Genomic DNA, 21,338 nt, shown 5'->3' with positions numbered 1-21,338 from the left:
GCCAAAGATCTGCGATATAAACCCTGGAAATATTCTGATGCACTTTCAGACAGTTGCCTTTGATTTTTAACAGAACTTATTTGCAAGGAATTTATATTCACCCAATGTATGTAGAATAAGCAGTCCAAAAATATAGACACCAAAGGTAACAAGATTGGTGGCAGAGATGGGTATTATCAGTGTACACTAGAAAGCTAACTCACAGGCTAATAATCAACCAGAATTGCAGAAGCACTAAAAAAGGAATATTTATGATGCATTCTTCATTTTAAATCTCAACAACTTAAGACAATAGGAAGCATTCAGGGAAGTGAGAGGAAAAATGTAAAAAAATATATGGCATGTAGTCATTTTAACAGCTGCTTGTCTTGCAGAAACCACAGAGAATTTAGAAACCTAGCTATTTACATCTTGTGACTTGAGACTACTGCACATTTCTTGTCATGCATCTGGTTGTACAATGGATAGAGACACATTTTACAAGATAATTATTCTAATATATTGTCTTAACTCTGTTCATGTTGTATGCAGAGTGTGTGGGAAAACACGCCTAAAATGGAAACCAGTGTCCTCTTCTTTTTCTCAGTTTGTAAATGGTCACAGAATTTACCCTTCTCTTTTGGAGCTCAGCATGCTTTGTGAAAGAGGTTTAAAATAAAACAAAGCAGAAAATTCTCAGAAAGTAAAGAACTACTTTCGTTGAAGATTTAGATTTTCAGGATGCCGCAAACATCAGACCAACTCCTGCGCCAAATGGTGTGCAGTGCAGGTAATAATGTCAAAAGAAAGCTCAGGAAGTATTTTCATTTCTGAGGGTTGCTACATGGAAAGCAGAAGTGATTAATGTGCCTAAGCTGCAGTACTTCAAAAGGTCAGGTTCAAGTTCAATTCTCATTTAACCATAAATGCATAGCCATGAATACAGCCACACAATACGTTACTCCGGGCCAAGATGCAAGCTGCAGTACCAACAATCATACATAGCATAAGGCAAATATAACATATATAAAGTAGCAAGGACATAAAAGATATCTGTAAGATACAGTCACACACACAAAAAATATAGTCCAAGACCATGAACGTTACAGCAGTCTGCAGTCGGACTCAATATGGCCAAGTGGGCATGGATGGGCAGCACTGACTCCAGCTTGTATGCTATGCCTCCAGTGGAGTAACTGGACTTGTAGCATCCCATGTTAACAATGTCCAACAGGGTCTTGCAATCACAAGAAAAGTAACTAAAACAATCGCTCGGATTAGACTGCACACGCTGACTCCTCACTGATGCAGAGAGCGGCACGATTTGCACCAAGTCTAGTTCCTTCAGTTTCTTCGCCAACGAGCAACTCGCTGATGATGTAGATCTGCAGTACTTTACATTCTTAAGGTCCTGTAAGGCCTTGTGATCATAAAAAATACTAAAAGACAATAATATCTTTGTTTAGCCCCATGGATGCTGCTGCGTCAGAGCTTGCCGCTACCTTACAGTAAGATCCTGTGTGAGGTTGACATTGTGACACACCAGTTGTGCAAGAGATTTCTTGCAAGACTGTCTAATCATGCCTAAATTCAACAATCATTTTGTGTAATGTCTTGATAAACTGACCATAAAAACTGTTTATAAGGATTTCCTTAATATTTGTTAGACGCAATGAAAATTTAAAAAAAAACAGCTGATGCTGAAAAGTGAAATAAACAAGTACTGAAAACACTAAGCAGTGAAGCAGTAAGTGTGGAAAGAGAAACAGAATTATCACTTTATTACAGATCACTCTGACGAAGGATGATTGGATGTAAATGTTAATTTGGTAGCTTTTCTTAGTTTCATTTTAGTTTTCCTTCAGCTGCGAACATTGCTTAAAGGCTAGAGGATAGGATGTGTAATGATGGGCCAATGTTGTATATAGTATCATCTTTTGAGATTTTTTGACTGTCTTCCTTCAAGATAGATTTTGAAAAAAATGTTGCTCTTGAATATCTAGATTTTAAAACAAAGAATTTCCAAGTAAGATTTTTAAAAAGGATACGAAGACAATTGGTAGTTGATGAGCGTTAAGGTTTTTTCTGGAGTTATGGAATAATGGATAGCATAACCATGGATTAATTAAAATGAGAACCAATCTTCAGGAAATAAAACATGTTCACAATTTAACTTCAGCTGATACATTAAGGCCAGTGAAACCAATCATTGAGTTTGAGACATTCAGATTCTGTACCAATAGGAAAGATAGATGAACATTCATGTTAATTGGTATTCATTGAAAACTTTAGTACGAGATCAGGAAAAGCATTACATGGCCAGGTCTTGTATTAACATGTTTTTGTTCAAGCTGCATCCCTGTCACTTTATACACAATGCCAGAGAGGTCACTTAATACTCAGGCTAGTTGGATATTCATGAAGCCATTCCTCAATACTGTAACAAATCTATACATTGGGTGTGTGAAGTTGTGCTTAAAAGTTCTTGAACCAGCAACTCAAAGGGGTTCTAAGGAATATTCAAAGGGGTTCTGCTGGTTGGGATGTGTTACCAATATAAATAAGCTATTCTGCAAAGTTAGGTGTCTACATTCAAAATGTTAAAGTTAAGTAGGTGATTCTAGCTATTGAAACTGTAGCTAATTATTTACTGTAATCTTTGTTCAAGTTTATTGTCATTCAACTATATACACATTCGTGTCCTGCTAAACGAAATAACATTTCTCTGGACATAAAACTCACACACAACACAAAGTAATATTACCACAAAAAACTTAACAAATAAAAAGGTGCGTTTACAAAACAAGTTAAAAAGTAAACAGTGTAATGCTATTGGTGCTTGAGGCCTGGATGGGTGGCTGGCAGATGAGGAGTCTCACAGCCTGGGGGAAGAAGCTGCTTCCCATACTAACATTTGTTGCTCTAATGCTGCAGTATCCCCTGCCTGATGGTGAGGGGTCAACGAGTTTGTTCAGCAGGTGAATAGGATCATTAATAATGCTGTTTGCTCTGCTTAATATCTCAGAGGGTGGAACAAAGACCCCAATGTGTTTAAGAAGTAAACATTGTGTCAGGAGATAAACTAGAGCCTCTCCAGAATATCTGCTCTGAGTTATTAAAGGTTCTACATTTTCTGATCTAGGATGCTCTGCCACCAGAAAGAGGAGTAGACTTTGGTGGAGAGCCTCTTAAAACAACCCCTTATGGAAGCTACTTGAGTGGTTATAGTGTTATGTTCATTTCTTTTTTCTTTAAAATTTTACACTACTGAATGTAATAATCATGAATGTAAAGGTTTTTTTGCACTGTTTTTCTTTGTATGTATACGTCTTTTATTATGAATAAATTTTTGAAAATATTCAGTAAAAGCTTCCATACAGCTCAGTTTAATCAGTCACAGCAAGAGGATAGATTTCGATAATCTACTGATATAGAAACGAGGTCATTTATCTTATTGTACAAACTCCTGTTAATTGAAATATGTGACATATATGTCCTGATGAAGGGTCTTCGCCTGAAACGTTGATCATTTATTCATTTCCACAGATGCTGCCTGACCTACTGAGTTCCACCAGAATTATGTGTGTTGCTCATATGTGATACCATGTTGTTGTTGTGCTGAACATTGTGGCCATGCCCCCAGCACATCCTTAGATTGTACTGGTTATTAATGCAAATGACACATTTCACTGCATATTTCATTACACATGATAAATAAATGAATCAGTGGAGGAAGATATGGACAGATGTGGACAGATTTGTCAGTGCAGGAGCAAGAATTGGAAATGAATAATTGGCCTCTGGGAAACTGTGGTGTGCGGAGCAAAGCGATTCCCCAATCTATGTCTTACCAATATAGAGGAAGCAGTTGTGGCAGCACTGGATACAATAAGTGACACCACTGGATTTGTATGTGAAGCACTGCCTCAATTGAAAGGACTGTTTAGGGCTCTGCATGGTAGTTGTTATGTTTGGAAACTCCAGAAATTTATCAAAAGGAAACACAGCAGGGCTGGGGATAACTCCTGTTGCTTCAGTTTTACTATTAGTGAGGTGTGCACTTATAACATGGTGGCATAATTATGAATGTCAGTTACATACTTTTACATATAATCCGTAATGAATTGTGTAAACAACAAAGAAAGCTTAATCAAACAATATATATTTTGTGTTGGTGGACTGGGCCATGGTCAAGGTCTCTGACTTGCTGAGTTCCTGGAGCATTTTGAGTGTGTTGATTACAATTTCCAGCATCTATAAATTCTCTTGTGTATGTAACTCCGAGCCTGATTGCAGGGATATGTGCCTGAAGGGAGATTGGTGGGGAGGGAATTCCAGTACACCCACAGTGGCCTGTAACCTTTCCCTCAGTACCTACAGCATCTCCTCCCATGGGCAGTTGCAACAGGCAACTCCTTGACACGAGGACCGAGTCTGCACCACAACTGAGGTAACGCAGTATCCCCTACTGTCGGTCTTGCCAATGAACCAGTGAACCAGACTTGAAGCATTCTAAAATATCAATGTTCAACAGTGTCTTAAATCACAAGAAAAATGTCCAAGATAATCACTCACACTGTTTGTTGGATCACAATGGTACACAACAAATCCAAACAACAAAACAATGGTACTCAATAAGTCCAGTTACATTGCTATCAAATAACCCACTGATGGGTTAGAGCTTGACTTCATTAATATCCAGTGATTGTAAAATAACGATGTAAAGGACAAACAATTACACCTTTGGTTGTTCCTGGAGTGGCCGCTGCATCTTGGCACACTACCATCTTAAAGGGAGACCTAAACGAGGTTTTACTTTAGAGAGCTATGTGAAAACTGTGAAGTTATCCTATGAAACGCAAGATTAATTAGACAAACTCACTGTTGTGTAGTTTAGAAAGAAGGATACTCTTTTATTACAATAATCATGCACAGAATTATAAACAGTTTCAAAGAGGAAGTATGCATAGCATTCTTAAAAAAGTAAATGTATTAAAACAGCATTTTATATATATTACTTTTGAATTCAGTGGGAGACGGGAGAGAGAAGTTGGAAAAGGGAGAGTCAGTTTTTGAATTCGCCACTTATGTGAAAGGGCTCAGTTTGACAAAGCACCCATGTTGAGCTTGGCAATTTCATCAACTTCTCCTCTAACGTTCACCCTGCGCTTATATTCACTTGGTCCACTTCTGACACCTCTCCCTGCTTTCTCCATCCACCCCCCCCCCCCCCGTCTCAATCTTGGAGACAAGCTATCTATTTGCAATCTTCTAGTCCTCTGGGACCATGCCAGAAGCAAGTACTTCTTTGAAGATCATGACCAATGTCTATCATGACCAATGCATCCATTATCTCTTCAGAAATCTCTCTCAGGACTCTGGGATGTAGTCCATCTGGTCCAGGTGACTTATCCACCTTAAGACCTTTCAGTTTGCCCAGCACTTTTTCCTTTGTAATAGCAATGGCATTCACTTCTGCTCCCTGACACTCATGGCCCTCTAGCACACTGCTAGTGTGTTCCACAGCGAAGGCAGTTGCAAAGCACCCATTAAGTTCATCTGACGGAGGACTCTATTCCTAGGTGGAATCGCCATGCTGCACCGTCTCTGACAGGGGACTCTATTCCCAGGTGGGGAATCACCATGCTGCACCGTCTCAGACCGAGGACACTATTCCTAGGTGGAATCGCAATGCTGCACCGTGTCTGACCGGGGACTCTATTCCTAGGTGGAATTGCTATGGTGCACCGTCTCTGACCGGGGACTCTATTCCTAGGTGGAATTGCAATGCTGCACCGTCTCTGACCGGGGACTCTATTCCTAGGTGGAATTGCAATGCTGCACCGTCTCTGACCGGGGACTCTATTCCTAGGTGGAATTGCTATGGTGCACCGTCTCTGACCGGGGACTCTATTCCCAGGTGGAATCGCCATGCTGCACTGTGTCTGACCGGGGACTCTATTCCCAGGTGGAATCGCCATGTTCATCTGCCATTCCTTTGTCCCCCATTACTACCTCACCAGCAACATTTTCCAATGGTCCAATATCAACTCTCACCACCTTAACTTTTTCTATAACTGAAAAAAACTTTTGGTATCCTAATCTGCCCTCATATTTCATCTTTCCCCTCGTCATAACTTTTTTAGTTGCTTTTTGTTGGATTTTAAAAGCTTCCCAAATATCCAACTTTCCATTTACTTTTGCTACTTTATATGCCCTTTCCTTGGCTTTTATGCAGTTCTTAACTTCCCTTGTCAGCCACGGTTGCCTACTCCTATCAATTGAGACATAGCTGTCCTGCGCCTAGTGAACTGTTCCCAGGAACTTCAGCCACCTCTGTTCTGCTCTCATCCCCACCACTATCTTCCTCCAATCCACCTGGACAAGCTCCTCTCTCATGCCCCTGTAAATCCCTTTATTCCATTGTGATACTGATACAAGTGAGTTATGCTTCCCCCTCTCAAATTTCAGTATGAATTCAATCATATTATGATCACTGCTTCCGAAGGGTTCCTTTACATTAAGCTCCCTAATAACAAATGGTGCAATACATTTCACAGATAACTAGTTCCCTCACCAGTCTTCTTCTTCCCCCAAACTCTTGCAGCCTGGATACTATATACCACACGTGAGGGTGAGACTGCAGTCAATTTTCTATTAGCTGAAGAGGCAGATCATCAACATTTTGTTCCAGTTTTGTTCCAAACTCCTGACATAACGTGGAGGGACTCTTTGACAAGTAATTACTGACCTGGTAACTTCTAATTGACCATAGGTTCTGCAGAAGCTTTGTGTCAGACTCCCTATTTCTCTTCCACCACTCTGCCTGTGGAGAAGGAGCACTGAATTGAATTGACTTTATTTCTTACATCCTTCACATATATGAGTAAAAATCTTTACATTATGTCTGTCTAAATGTGCAATTTATAGTAATGTGTAATAAATATGTACAACAGGACAGCCAAGTGAAATAATTGCGATAGTCTGTGACTTTCTGTCACCTCCCAGATACTCAAGGGTATGACTGACGTGTGGAAATGGTTTCATTATAGAGACATTCTTTAAGCTAGAGTTTTAAATTGGAAGAAGGGTCATTGACCAGAAACATTAACTCGGGGTTCTCGAGACGCTGCTATTTCCAGAATTCATGTTTAATTTCGTTTCAGGCATCTGTAACTTAACGCCTTTCATTTTTGTCTGTCGTTTCTTTCCAACTGCTGTTCAATTCCCTTGCTGAGACAGCACAAAGGTTCGTTAACGGGAGCACACCTCATTGGTCAATTTCTCTCCCAGTAAGTCATATTCCATTGACGCACCTGTCTTTTCACTATTATTAGCAGTCCGTCGACGACATTTTGTTTACTTTAGATTACATTTAAAGGCCACAAATACCCTTCATAATCTCCACACCTATCAGCCGCGTCACGGATTCTACGCATGCGTGGAGCGGGTTCCGCTTGGCAATCTCATCCCGGGGGGACCAGTGGCCAAGCTGATCGGTTCCGGGAGGAAAAAGCTTTCGAGCCGCTGTGCCACTAGGCACGGAGGATGTGAGCTGCTACCTTGCGATCGAGGCCTAAGGTAACGTATCTCGGCGCAAATTAAAAGCCTTATTGTTTTTAAAGATCTGATTTTGTGTTTAGTAAGAGGGTCGGATGCAGGTCGAGACTCTTAAGGCTCCTCGGAGCAGAATGAAAGCAAATACTGGAAATTCTTATTAGCAATGAAACTAACGAGGATGGATTTTTAAAGTGTTCATTTCAAATAAGCATCAAACTAATTACTGCAACACAAGAAATGAATTATAAATTTAAAATTAAACACAGCCTTTGTTCATGCATAAATTGAATATATGGTAGGAAATCCTAACTGAAAGCAAGCACTGCAATAACTTATAGTAAATCAGTCTTAATAGCGACGCTGTAGCAACAGATTTCATTTCAGTTAACTGTGAAAGATCTTAAACGTGTCCTACAAGGTTGTATAGAAATGACTAAGTAAGAATTGACAGCAAGTCAAAGACCGGGTTATTGATAGGGTTGACGAAAGTCTTGTTCCATGAAGTGTAAGGAAGATTTTCTACAGAACAAGGCCGTATCAGGAAGAACTTTCAGAGTTTAGAATGGAAACAGCTAATGATGAAAATAGTGTTTTTACATAAGCGATGATGGTAAGGAAACAGAATTGCAGGCTAACTGGAGTCCATTTAGGAAGTAGGTTCTGATGGGACACTAGCAAGGGTTATGACTGTTATCATCAAATAGGGAATAGAATTTGTGACTTCTACTGAATACATTTGGTTTTAGCTTCTGGAATCGCACTGCGAAGTTCAAGAACAGTTACTACCCTTCAAGCATCAGGCTCTGAACAAAAGGGGATATCTGCACTCACTTGCCTATCCATTGATATATTCCCACAACCAAATATCTTGTTATTTCATTTTCTCGTTATTTATTGCTATTTACTTATATTTGCATTTGCACAGTTTGTTGTCTTCTACACTCCACTCAATCTTTCATTGATTCTATTATAGTTACTATCCTACAGATTCGCTGAGTATGCCTGCAAGGAAATGAATCTTGTGGTCGTAGGTGGTGACATATGTGTACTCTGATAATAAAATTAGCTTTGAACTTTGATTATTTGGGACAAATTATGATCGTCGTTTGGATGTTTGATGAAATAGGATGGGAGATGGTTGTTGAGAAGTTGAGAAAAGAAGCTAAGTATTAACTCCACGGAAGTTTTATCCAAACTGAGAATTAAAGTCAATTGTATTGCGTTCATAATTAAACCTAATCTACTGTGCAATATGATTATGAAGTCTACATTTCTGCTTTCATATTCAGTTTTTTTTCATAATCTGGAAGCCTTCGGAAGCAATCCAGTTATGAATTTCTCGTAAGTCATAACAAATACTTCAGTACCATTTGGGAAGGGTAACAATTTTGAAATAAATTTTATCTATTCTGGGCCTCTTTATGTTCTGGCAATGGTACATTCTTACAGCACTGTGAAACACCCTGGTTTCCTTGGCTGCGTAAGCCTAGGGAAGACAAAATCCGACTTTACCAAACTCGTGAGATTGAGCCGCACTTGATCCCATCCCAAACCTTGATTTGTGTGGCTGCTGTGTCATTTGCTACCCTGTCACAAATTAATGCCACGAAATAACAGACAGTACTCTGCATATGATTAAAGGAATTATATTTATGAATCTTCAGTGAAGGGTTAGTAAAGAATAACAAAAAGAAAAGGGCCCATTCTAATTAAACAGTCCAATGTGCACAAGTTGGAGCTCATCTTGAACTTCTCTGTCACTCACATGCTGGTCCCTCAGTCAGTGTGAAAGCACACACCAGCTTCCAAACATCACTCACAATCCAGCTCGAACAATCTATGCTACAACCAGTTCTCCCCAGCACCTTCTCTCGTCATCTCCTCTCGACCAAAAAAACCCCCAGGCCCAACCTTATTGTCCGTCATGAAGAAAACCTCCCGCTAATTGGATGGCACACTTGCCACATCATCCCTTATCTTCAACAATAACCCAAACAACCTGAAAGCAGAACAGGAGCTCTTACAGAGCTGCTAAATGAAATACCTACAGCATGACAGTAAAGATGTGAACCGGGGCATTACAACTGTGGTTCAGTCTCTACATAACACGCTTTGGAATTGCACTTAAATTTGCATTTCACTTGTACAGGCAAGGGTGCAAGCAAGTTTTCATTGATACTTCTTATCTCTTCAATGTAATTATACAGGTGGCATTTGTAAAGATGCTGTTTAATGATATGTATGGCAAGTGAGGAAACCACGCAGGTAGATGTGGTTAAAATTGTAGTTTGCTAATATAGATTACAGAGTCATATAATTGTGTGTCTTGGTGGAAAAATAACAACAGTGTGAACTGAATCAACATTGAATAAAAAGGGTTTGGGTGTATACCAAGGAGTGAACTGAAGGCTAAAATTACTTTCTTATTTTTCAAATAATCTAAGCCAACAGAAATGCAGTATTTTTGACCACACGATGTTGAAATATGTTTTATGTTTTGACATTATATTTGATTGAATCAGTGAAGTAGTGTTGATACAAAATATTATCAGTGTTAATATTTTTGGATCAGGTTATTTGATTATTACAAATTTTAGAGGCGATTATAAAGGAAAAAAAAGATTATTTCAGTTTCTGAACTTCAGAACAGCCGCTTTATCCACCTTTTATGAACGATTGAAGGAGAGAAAATTGCTGTAGAGCATAGATGAAATGTAAGTTTACAGAAACTGAAATAATTAAAGGTAACTAATTAACAATTGCTCCAAAACATGCATTATTACTATTAGTTTTCAATTGAGAAATAATCTGTTTTTTTAATGGATTTCTACATGTAGGATCTCATTAAAGTGCCACCCTTTCCACCACGATTTTTATTGCATGTTCTAGTATTTCATTGTGTTGATCAGTATTTCATTCTATCTGATCGTGCTACAGACTTGGGGAAGTTTAAAGTGTTTAACTTACAAAGTTGCTGTTGTCCATTGTGATCTAATTTTTTTCATGCTTCGTAACCTTCTCCAAGCTAAAATGAAGAAATTTGCATCACTTTGTTTTTGAGGATATGCATTGTAAATGTGGAAGAAAACCTAGTTGGCTGGTGTGTGGCCCCGTCAGAGCAGTCTGGTGGTTTAAATGTGATTTGCTGTCATTGTAATTTTGCTCTTTACTTTTTTGCAGTGATGTGAAGACCAAAGAAGAGAGAGCGGAAGAGGCAAAATGTATTGCATTACGATGTCTGTGGAGGGAATGACTTGCAATTCCTGTGTACAGACCATTGAGCAACAGATTTCAAAATTACAAGGAGTCAGCAAAGTAAAGGTTATTATCGTTAAAAATGCAAGCGCTTTCCGTTCCTCGTCTCCCCCACCACCACCTAATGATAGAAGTGAGGAAAGAATGCAATCATGCTATGTAACCTATTGTTGTCCTCTCATTTGATTACCCTTGAGTTTTGTAGGTTGAGATAATGCATGGCATACGACATGAGAGCCATGCCCCTTTTTATGATATTATTTGTTGGAGCCCATTTGAAGCACAAATGCAATTTAGAAAATAATGCTTGAGTAAACTGAGTTCAGGAGGAATGGCAGTTTGCTTGGACTTGTGCTATTTCAAGTATTGTTGTAAAGTTCAAAGTAAAATTTATTATCTGAGTACATACGTGTCTCCACATACAACCCTGAGGTTCTTTTTTCTATAGGCATACCTAGCAAGTCCGTGGTAACCTTAAGCAGAATCAATGAAAGAGGAAGAGCATAAAAAGCATCAAACAGTGCAAATGTGAATATAAATAAATAGCAATAAATAATGAAAGCATGAAAGAACAAGATGAAAATAGAAGTGGGAATATGGTTGTGGGAACGTCTCAATAGATGAGTAAGAGCCCGATTGTTAAGGGGTTGTAACTGTCATGAGCCTGGTGCTGTGAGTCCTCAGTCGCATGTACCTTCGACCTGATGGCAGCATTGAAACAGCAAAATCAGTGGCCAGATGTTCTTCAAGACATAGTGAACCTTCTGGGTTTGTAATAAAGAAGGTGCATTTATGATGAACTGCATTTAAAAAAATATAATTAATAGAATTCTTTTTGAAGGTTAGTTTCTTTTTATAATGTTGTGAAGGTTCTGCAGCTCACTTGCACACTGTAGACTTCACAAACAGCTGTGAAATAATGTTTATTTAATGTTTTTCGATGGGTAGCGTTGACCATCTGATTGGTTAATTACAGCTTCTGTTTAATTTCTCATCCAACAGAACTGACAACGTGGTACTTTTCTAACATAGCAATGAATACTAAATTTGAATTAAATGCTTAAGGCTCTGGAATGAGACTGGAATTCATGATTTTTTTGATGTGCCGTTAGAGGCAGGATTAAGAGCACAAAGAAGAACATGAATAGGAATAGAAAGGAAAGATAGAAATTTGGACGTGTATTGCTTACTGTGCAGTCACAATGTGTTTACTGTTATTTTGGTGTGTATAGTGTAGGCTGATGGAGGTGATATCATGTTTGAGAAACCTATAATTATGAACAAAGTCTTGAGACAGTAGATCACTTACACTGGAGCAAAGAAGGCCAGTGGAAGAGTCATTGGAGTTATTGAAACAATTAGAAACAAGATCAGATGTATTATCACTGACTTAGACATGCAAAATTTGTTGCTTTGTGGCAACAGAATAATGCAAAGACATAAAATTGCTCTAAAATACAGAATAAACAGTGTTGAGAAAAAAACGGATAATAAGGTTGCGTTCATGGTCTGTTCAGAAATCCGATGGAGGAGGGGAAGAAGCTGTTCCTGAGTTGTTGAGTGTTGCTCTTGTGCCTCCTGTGACTGTAAATTTGGATACTACTTGGGACTTCCCAAGTTTGTTTTTAACTGTTGATTTGCTTTTCCATGCTAGTGATGGCTGTTTTGTTTTGGTGATATGTTCTTTTGAAGACTACAGTGACCTTGGCATTCATTTCTAGAGGTATAGAATATAAGAGCAGGGACGTGATGTTGAGGCTCTATAAGGCACTCGTGAGACCACACTTGGAGTATTGTGTGCAGTTTTGGGCTCCTTACTTTAGAAAGGATATACTGACATTGGAGAAGTTTCAGAGAAGATTCACGGGAATGATTCCAGGAATGAAAGGGTTACCGTATAAGGAACATCTGGCAGCTCTTGGGCTGTATTCCCTGGAGTTCGGGAGAATGAAGGGGAATCTCATAGAAACATTCTAAAAGGCCTGAACAGATTAGATATGGCAAAGTTATTTCACGTGGTAGGGGATTCTAGGACAAGAGGGCATGACTGTAGAATTGAAGGACTTCCTTTTAGAACAGAGATGTGGAGAAATTAGTCAGAGGGTGGTAAATCTGTGGAATTTGTTGCCACAGCAGCTGTGGAGGCCAAGTCATTGGGTGTATTTAAGGCAGAGATAGATCGGTTCTTGATTAGCCAGGGCATCAAAGGGTATAGGGTGAAAGCAGAGGAGTGGGGATGACTGGATGAAGTGGATCAGCCCATGATTGAATGGCAGAGCAGACTCGATGGGCTGAATGCCCCACTTCTGCTCCTAAATCTTATGGTCTTAAGTCATCTATCTGTTTGTGCTTTGCTTTCCTTGACTTCTATAAGCCATTGTACAAAGACTTTTTGATTACTATCTTTCTCTGAACTTTCTGATTGGGTCAGATTTTACAGTAATATGTCACCTTTGTATGTAGCTGAACTCTAATTTTGAACTGTTACGCAAGTATTACCAAATGCTCATATTCTTGGGCCAAAGTAATATTCTTGATAGTTTGTGTACTAAGTGACCTTTCAAGAGAAAAAAATAACCATGGCTTCAGTGGGAAAGGTTGATTCAATAAGGGAAATATTAAATGCATTAACTTTTCATGTCATAGTTGATGCCTGATGATAAGGCCGGATGACCTCATATATTTTCTCTTGTAGGTTCTTTAAACATTGGTCATAAAGTGATTTAGTTGATAAACTTAAAACCTGTTATTTAGTTTAGAAAATATTTAACTTGCATCTTGGCCATAAATTTCTTGAATAATCTAATGCAAATTGCCTCTTCAGTGAGCTGGTTATTGTCCTTGGTAGCTTGCAATGAATGGTACTTTAAGCATTATCAGTCAACAGAAAACTCAATGAAGCTTGAGTTTCCGGCCTTATCATCAGGCCTTAGGAACATAGTGGTACTGAGAAGATAAAAATTCCACTTTTGTTCTGGTGCTTTCTGATGCTATTTGAGTTCCATGCTTAGGTCATTTTAAAGGGCGTATGAAAATACATTGTTCTTTTTTCCAAAACAATAACAATGCAAAATAAAGTGTGAAGAATAACCAAAAATAACATAATGCAGGTAAATAATAAAGAGCAAGTTCTTAATGAAGTAGCCTCTTAATGAGTATTAAGGTGGTAAATCCCCAGCGCCCGATGGGATTTACCCCAAGTTATTGAAGGAGACAAGAGGTGAGATTGCTGGGCACTTGAACAGTATTTTCATGTCCTCCTTAGCCACTGGCGAAGTCCCAGAGGGCTAGTGAGTGGCTAATGTTGTACCTCTATTTAAGAAGGGAACAAGGGGAAATCCTGGGAACTATAAACTGGTAAGTCTCATGCCAGTTATAAGGAAATTGTTGGAGAAAATTCTTAGGGATAGGAGATATGAGGATTTGGAAACTCATGGCCTAATTACGGAGAGCCAGCATGGCAGGTTGTGCCTTACCAACTTAACTGAGTTTTTTGACAAGGTGATGAGAGAAATTGATAAGGATAGGGCAGTTGTCTACATGGATTTTAGTAAGATGTTTGACATAGTCCCTCATGGGAGGTTAATCCAGAAGGTTAAATGCATAAGATCCGTTGCAAATTGACTGTTTGGATTCAGAACTGACTTGCACATAGAAGACAGAGGGTAGTGGGTGAAAGGACTTATTTGAGCTGGATGTTTGTAATAAGTGCTTCTGTGCTGGGATCTCTGCTGTTTGTGATGAATATAAATAATGTGGATGAAAATGTAGATGGGTGGGTTAGTAAGTTTGCAGATGATACCAAGATTGGTGGAGTTGTTGGTAGTATAGAAGACTGATAAAGAATACAGCATGATATAGATCAGTTGCAGATATGGACAGAGAAATGGCAGATGGAGTTTAACCCAGATAAATACGATGTGTTACATCATGATATGGCAAATACAAGAAGATGGTATACTGTTAAGGCTAGATTCTTAACAGTGTTGCTGAGCAGAGAGATCTTGGGGTCCAAGTCCATAGCTCCTTGAAAGTAGCCACACAAGTCGATGTTAGTTAAGAAGGCTTATGGAATGCTTGTCTTTATTAGTTGAGACATTGAGTTCAAAAGTCAGGAGGTTATGTTGCAACTGTATAAAACTAGTTAGGCCACATTTGCAGTACTGCATACAGTTCTGGTTGCTCCGCTATAAAAAGGATGTTGAGACTTCGGAGAGGGTGCAGAAGAGGTTTACGAGGATGCTGCCTGGTTTTGAGATGATGTGCTATCATGAGAGGCTGGATAAAAGTTGGTTGTTTTCTCCGGAGCACTGGAGGCTGAGGGGAGATCTTTTTCTTTCTTTTTCAATCTTTTTATTGAGTTTCATAGAGGGGAGATCTGATAGAAGTTTACAAGCTTATGAGAGGTATACATAGAGTGGACAGAAAGTATCTGTTTCCCAAGGTTGAAATGCCTAATACCAAAGAGCATTGGGTGGTGAGTGGGGGTAAGTTCGAAGGAGATGTGAAAGGTAAGTTTTTTTTTACTCTGAGAGTGGTTGATGCCGGAAATGCGCTGCCTGGTACGGTGGTCGAGGCAAATACATTGGAGGCTTTTAAGAGATGTTTGGATAGGCACATGGATGTAAGGAAGATGGGATATGGACATGGTATAGGTAGGAGTGGTTAGTGTTTGGGTGCATTTGATTTGCTTTTTAGCGGGTTCAGCCCAACATTTTGGGCCAAAAGGCCTGTTCCTTGTTGTACTGTTCTAAAAGTGGTAGATCAAGAAGTAGCCTTGAATGAATAGGTGATGTTTGATCAAAGTAAGGCCTTGATTGGCAGATATGATGGTCAACGACTGACCTGAAAACGGTGTGTTTTTGTAAAGACTGACATTTTAGTTGGTAACCTTCTGCGAAAAGAAGTAGATTCATAATAAATTCCTTCTCAAGATTTAGTGAAATCTTATTGGCTAGAGAAAGGTATATTGAAAAAATTCTCCTGCTTGACAATATTGTGCATTGATAAAACACAAGAAATCCAGAGCAATATACAAAATGACTGAGGAAGTCAGTAGGTCAGGCAGCATCTATGGAGAGAAATAAATGGTCAATGTTTTGGGCTAGGACACTTACAACATCAACTGTTTATTCTCCTCGATAGATGTTGCCTGACCTGCTGAGGTTTTCAATAATTGTGCATTAATATTTTAAAATTTGAATTTACTACCTGGAGATTTCGTCTTAATCTTGCAGTTCCAGTTTAGATTTGATGCGACTTATGTAGATTCTTTTCCCTGATTTTCCTATTTTACCACCCAGGAACAGTGCATTTTATCTGGCATTCTCCACAAATCTTCATTTCATTTCATTTTTCAATCTTTTTATTGATTTTCAAATAAAGAATATACAAATTGGAGGAGGAGTTTAGCAAATAGATAATATAAAAGACATATAAACAGCAATAGTAAAAACAAAGTATATAATGTCAAAATCAAATAGGTAATATATTATGCTGTTATATATACAATGGTTAAAAAAAACTACAATTCCTCATAGCAATCAAAAAAAAGATTAGAAATTTTATTGATAAGAAAAAAACCCCACTAACTAAACTGAAACAAAAAAAAGAGAAAGAAAAAAAAAGGAAAGAAAAAGAAGGATTGGGCAGTCCAATTGAGGATAAAATTAGAAAAAAAAGAGAGAGAAAAAACACATCCTTCCAGTCATCTCCGAACCTTCATGGATAAGGATTTTCCCCAAAGAGAATAAAGAAGAGTAAATAAATAAAAATAAGTTAAATCATGTGAAAATATTGAATAAAGGGTCACCAGACTTGTTCAAAATTAAAGGATGTATCAAATGTCTAGCTTCTAATTTTCTCCAAGCTGAGACATGACATAATGGAGGAGAGCCAATAGAAAACAGTAGGTGGATTAGATTCTTTCCAGTGTAGCAAGATAGCTCTCCTAGCCAGTAAAGTTGAAAAAGTTATCACATGTTGGGTGGAAGCAGACACTTTGCTTGCTTCCTCTGGAATAATCGCAAAAATTGCTGTAAGTGATTAGGTTGAACATCCATATCTATAACTTTAGATAATATTCCAAACACATCCCTCCAAAAATTATTTAAACTTACACATGACCAAAACATATGAGTTAGAGTAGCCACTTCTGCGTTACATCTGTCACAAATAGGGCTTATATTAGGAAAAATATGCACCAATTTATCTTTGGACATATGGGCCCTGTGTACTATCTTAAACTGAATTAAGATATGGCATGCGCAGATAGATGAATTATTGACTAAATAATAAATTTTACTCCATTGATTATCTGAAAGTGAATGTTGAAGTTCTACTTCCCAGGTATGTTGAACCCTATTATTAGGTGACATGCGAGCATTCAGTAACTGGTTATAAATGATAGCTATTAATCGTTTTTGAAAAGGTTTAAACTGAAAAATAACACAAGCCAAATTTAAAGAGCAGGCCAAGGAGTAATTCGGTAAAAAATCATGTAAAAAATTCCTAATCAGTAAATATCTGAAAAAATGTATATTAGAGATATCATATTTATCCATTAACTGTGAAAAAAACAGTCTTGTAAAAACAAATCTAAAAAATTTTTTTTCCCTTAATTTTCCATGTTAAACGCAAATCTTAATGTAAACGATTGCTCACTGTGATTTTAATGGAGAACTGAAGCAGCTTTCCACAGGCAAGAGTTAAATCCCTGTATAATTTCCAGATCCTTTAAATGACCATAAATTAATGTTTCAAAGCTGTCTATGTACTGGCCTTAAGACAATATTGTTCTTTTAAACTTTTGTTGGTCTATCTTTAATCGCTGCTAAATTTAATCTTATTTTCATGAGTCATTTGTTTATAATGGCAGCACCAAACTCAAGTTCTGATTTGGGATCTGTTAAATAGATTTGTATCCTCTGTAACTGGACAAATCAAATAAATGCCTGCCTTTTAAAGCTGGAGGCAAAACTCAGAGATTAAATTGTAAGTATAATGTTCTGGTTAATGATTTTATTCCCATGAATTATCATTGGAACTTGGCTTATAATCAATTTGTACTTCAATTATCTGATTTTATTAGCACAAAGATGTTGCAAACAAAATCTCTTCTCAGACCAATCTTCTCAGAGTTCATGTTTGGGCACTGCAACACAAAATAGGTCAGAGGAAATGTGTTGCATGAATCAGTTGCTCTTCTGCATTTTGTGAGAACTGATTCTGTAAGGTTTAAATTCTCTGCAATACATGTATCTTGCTAGGCTGAAACATAATAAATGAATGGCATGCACCCTTCAGTCATTACCTTCAATTCAGTACAATTCTGCTATTCTTTGTCACTTAGTTTTGTAATCCTTTTCAACACTTCATGAGGTTATACAAAATAAGCAGGATAATTGTGTTAACACGCACACACAAAGTGCTAGAGGAAGTCAGCAGGCCAGGCAGTATCTATGGAAAAAAGTAAACTGTTGAAGTTTTGGGCTGAGGTCCTTCAGCAGGACTGGAGAAAGAAGACGAGTCAGAGTAAAAGGGGTGAGGGTGGGGGTTGATTGTGGCTTCCTTTCCAATCAATTCCCCTTCACAGATACCTCATGACTTGCTGAGACTCTCTAGCATTTTGTGTGTGGACCTCAAGATTTCCAGCATTTGCAGAATCTCTTACGTTTAGGATGCTGTTTTAGCTTTTTGTTAAAAACCATTTCATTTCTGAAAAACAACTCGTGCTATTGCAGAGATTTTCATGTATATCCTTCATTTGCCCCATCCACGTGGATGTATCTAAGCATGAACATTGAACACACAGTTTGACTGCAACCATCATCAGAATCAGGTTTAATATCACCGGCATATGTCATGAAATTTGTTGTTAAGCAGCACCAGTACAATGCAATACACAATAATAAAAACTGCGAATGTCCACAAGAAGTATGTGGGACGGGCGTCCTAAATGATGAATGCTGTGTTTTTGAGGCATCACTCCTGAACAGCATAGTTGGTGGTCTGGCTCTGTTGGTAAGAGATGGGATTACACCTTTAAAAGGAGGTGACATAGGATCAGAGAATGTTGATTCTTTGTGGGTGGTGTTAAGAAATTGCAAGGGTAAAAGAAATATTATTGGAATCATATCTAGGCCTCCAAATAGTAGCCAAGATGTGGTGTTGATATTGCAAAGGGAGCTGGAAAAGGCATGTAATAAAGGTAATGACACAATTGTAATGGGTGACTTCAATATGTAAGAGGATTAAGAAAATCAGGTTGGTGTTGGATCGCAAGAGAAGGAGTTTGTTGAATGCCTATGAGTTGGCTTTTTAGAGCAGCTTGTGCTTGAGCCTGCTTGGGGAAAGACCATCTTAGATTGGGTGTTGTGTAATAAGCCTGGTCTTACTAGGGAGCTTGATGTAAAGGAACCCTTCAGAGGCAGTGATCATAATATGATTGAATTCATACTGCAGTTTGAGAAGGGAAAGCATAACTCACTTGTGTCAGTATCACAATGGAGTAAAGGGAATTACAGAGCCATGAGAGAGTAGCTTGCCCAGGTAATTGGAGAAGGATACTATTGGAGATGACGGCAGAGCAGAAATGGATGAAGTTTCTGGGAATAGTTCACAAAGTGCAGGATAGATATGTCCCATAGAGGAAGTTCTCAAATGGCAGGGGTAGCGAACCGTGGCTGACAAGAGAAGTTTAGGACTGCATAAAACCCAAGGAAAGGCCATATAAGGTATCAAAGGTGAATGGAAAGTTGGATGATTGGGAAGCTTTTAAAATCCAACAAAAGGCAACTAAAGAAGCTATAATAAGGGAACAGATGAAATATGAGAGCAGACTAGCCAATAATATAAAGCAGTATACCTGAAGTTTTTTCAGTTATATAAAGAGTAAACTGGAGGTGAGAGTTGATATTGGACCACTGGATAATGATGCTGGTGAGGTTGTAATGGGGGGGGGGGGGGAACAAAGAAACGGCAGATGAACTTAATAGGTACTTTGCATCTGTCTTCTCTGTGGAAGACACTAGCAGTGTGCCAGAGTTCCATCAGAATCAGGGAGCAGGAGTGCTACTTTTCACATTGTTTGTTAGTGATTTAGATAATGAAATTGACGGCTTTATGGCAAAGTTTGCAGATGATTCGTAGATAGGTGGAGGGGTAGGTAGTGCTGAGGAAACAATGCGATTGCAACAGGACTTAGACAAATTGGAAGAATAGGCAAAAATATGGCAGGTGGCATATAATGTTGGGAAATGTATGATAATGCATTTTGGTAAAAAGAACAATAGTGCGGACTATTATCTAAATGGAGAGAAGGTTCAAACATCAGAGGTGCAGAGGGACTTAGGAGTCCTTGTGCAAGACTCCCAGGAGGTTAATTTACAGGTTGAGTCTGTGGTAAAGAAGGCAAATGCAATGTTGGCATTTATTTCAAAGGGAATAGAATATAAAAACAAGGAGATAATGCTGAGCCTTTATAAGACACTAGTCAGGCTGCACTTGGAGTATTGTCAACAGTTTTGGGTCCCGTATCTCAGAAAGGATGTGTTGTCATTGGAGAGAGTCCGGAGGAGGTTCACAAGGATGATTCTGGGAATGGAAGGGTTAACATGAGGAGTATTTGGCAGCTTTGGACTTGTAAGCACTGGAACTTATCATTGAAACCTACCGAACGTAAAAGGACTGGATAGGGTGGATGTGAAGAGGATGTGTCCTATTGTGGAGATATCCAGACGTAGAGGGCACAGCCTCAAGAGAGAGGGGTGACCCTTTATAACAGAGGTAAAGAGAAATTTTTTTTAAACAGAGAGTAGTGAATCTGTGTAATGCTCTGTCACAGACTGCAGTGAAGGCCAAGACTGTGGATATATTTAAGGCGGAAGTTGATCGTTTCCTGATCAGTCAGGGCATCAAAGGATATGACAAGAAGGCAGGTATGTGGAGTTGAGTTTGATCTGGGATCAGCCAGGATAGAATGGCGGAACAAACTTGATGACAATGTCCTAATTCTGTTCCCATGTCTTGTGGTCTTATACCAAAATTGGGGATTAACAATTTGATTAATTTTAAATTTATTGTATAATAAATAAATACATTATTTATTATATATATGTGTGTGTGTGTGTGTATATATATATATATATATATATATATATATATACACACACATATATGGAATAAATATATATACATTATTTATTGCAAGTGCCATTGATTCTTGCTGAGGCTGAAATAATTTAAAATTCAAAGATTTCCATGTTTTTTTAAAAATCTGAGGCTGGTGGAAATTCATATCTATGCTTAGGGTGTTAATTAACCAGAACCCATTGTTTTTTAAAATTGGAACTTTCCGGACAAACTAGAAACTCTGGATTTCTGGCAATCTGGCTCAGTACCATGTCAGCTGATGCCTGTATTCATTTGATGCAGCTGATGGCTCAGCTTCAGTGACCTGGGCTTGATCTTGAGCTTGGGTACTCTCTCTGTAGAATTTGCATCTCTTTTGTTTGACTACATTGTTCTGCTCTCAGTCCTAAAGC

At 38.4% G+C, this 21,338-nt stretch overlaps 1 protein-coding gene across 3 annotated transcripts in view; it reads left to right on the top strand.

Moving 5' to 3' along the window:
• Positions 1-7,424: 7,424 nt before the first annotated feature.
• The window catches only part of atp7a (ATPase copper transporting alpha), an 89,876-nt gene continuing 75,962 nt past the window's right edge, over positions 7,425-21,338 (top strand). For 2 of the 3 annotated variants that reach the window (XM_059976908.1, XM_059976907.1), the window contains exons 1-2: positions 7,425-7,560; positions 10,720-10,860. In XM_059976908.1, coding sequence (XP_059832891.1) covers positions 10,759-10,860 — 102 coding nt within the window. In that variant the 5' untranslated portion in view covers positions 7,425-7,560; positions 10,720-10,758. Of the gene's footprint in view, positions 7,561-10,719; positions 10,928-21,338 lie in introns of those variants that run through there. The other variant, XM_059976909.1, reaches the window with a different exon arrangement.

Source organism: Hypanus sabinus, chromosome 8 (genome assembly GCF_030144855.1).
Source record: "Hypanus sabinus isolate sHypSab1 chromosome 8, sHypSab1.hap1, whole genome shotgun sequence".
NCBI classification, from domain to species: Eukaryota; Metazoa; Chordata; class Chondrichthyes; order Myliobatiformes; family Dasyatidae; genus Hypanus; species Hypanus sabinus.
Note: the sequence above shows the minus strand (reverse complement) of the source record. Positions and strands in the feature narration are given on the sequence as shown.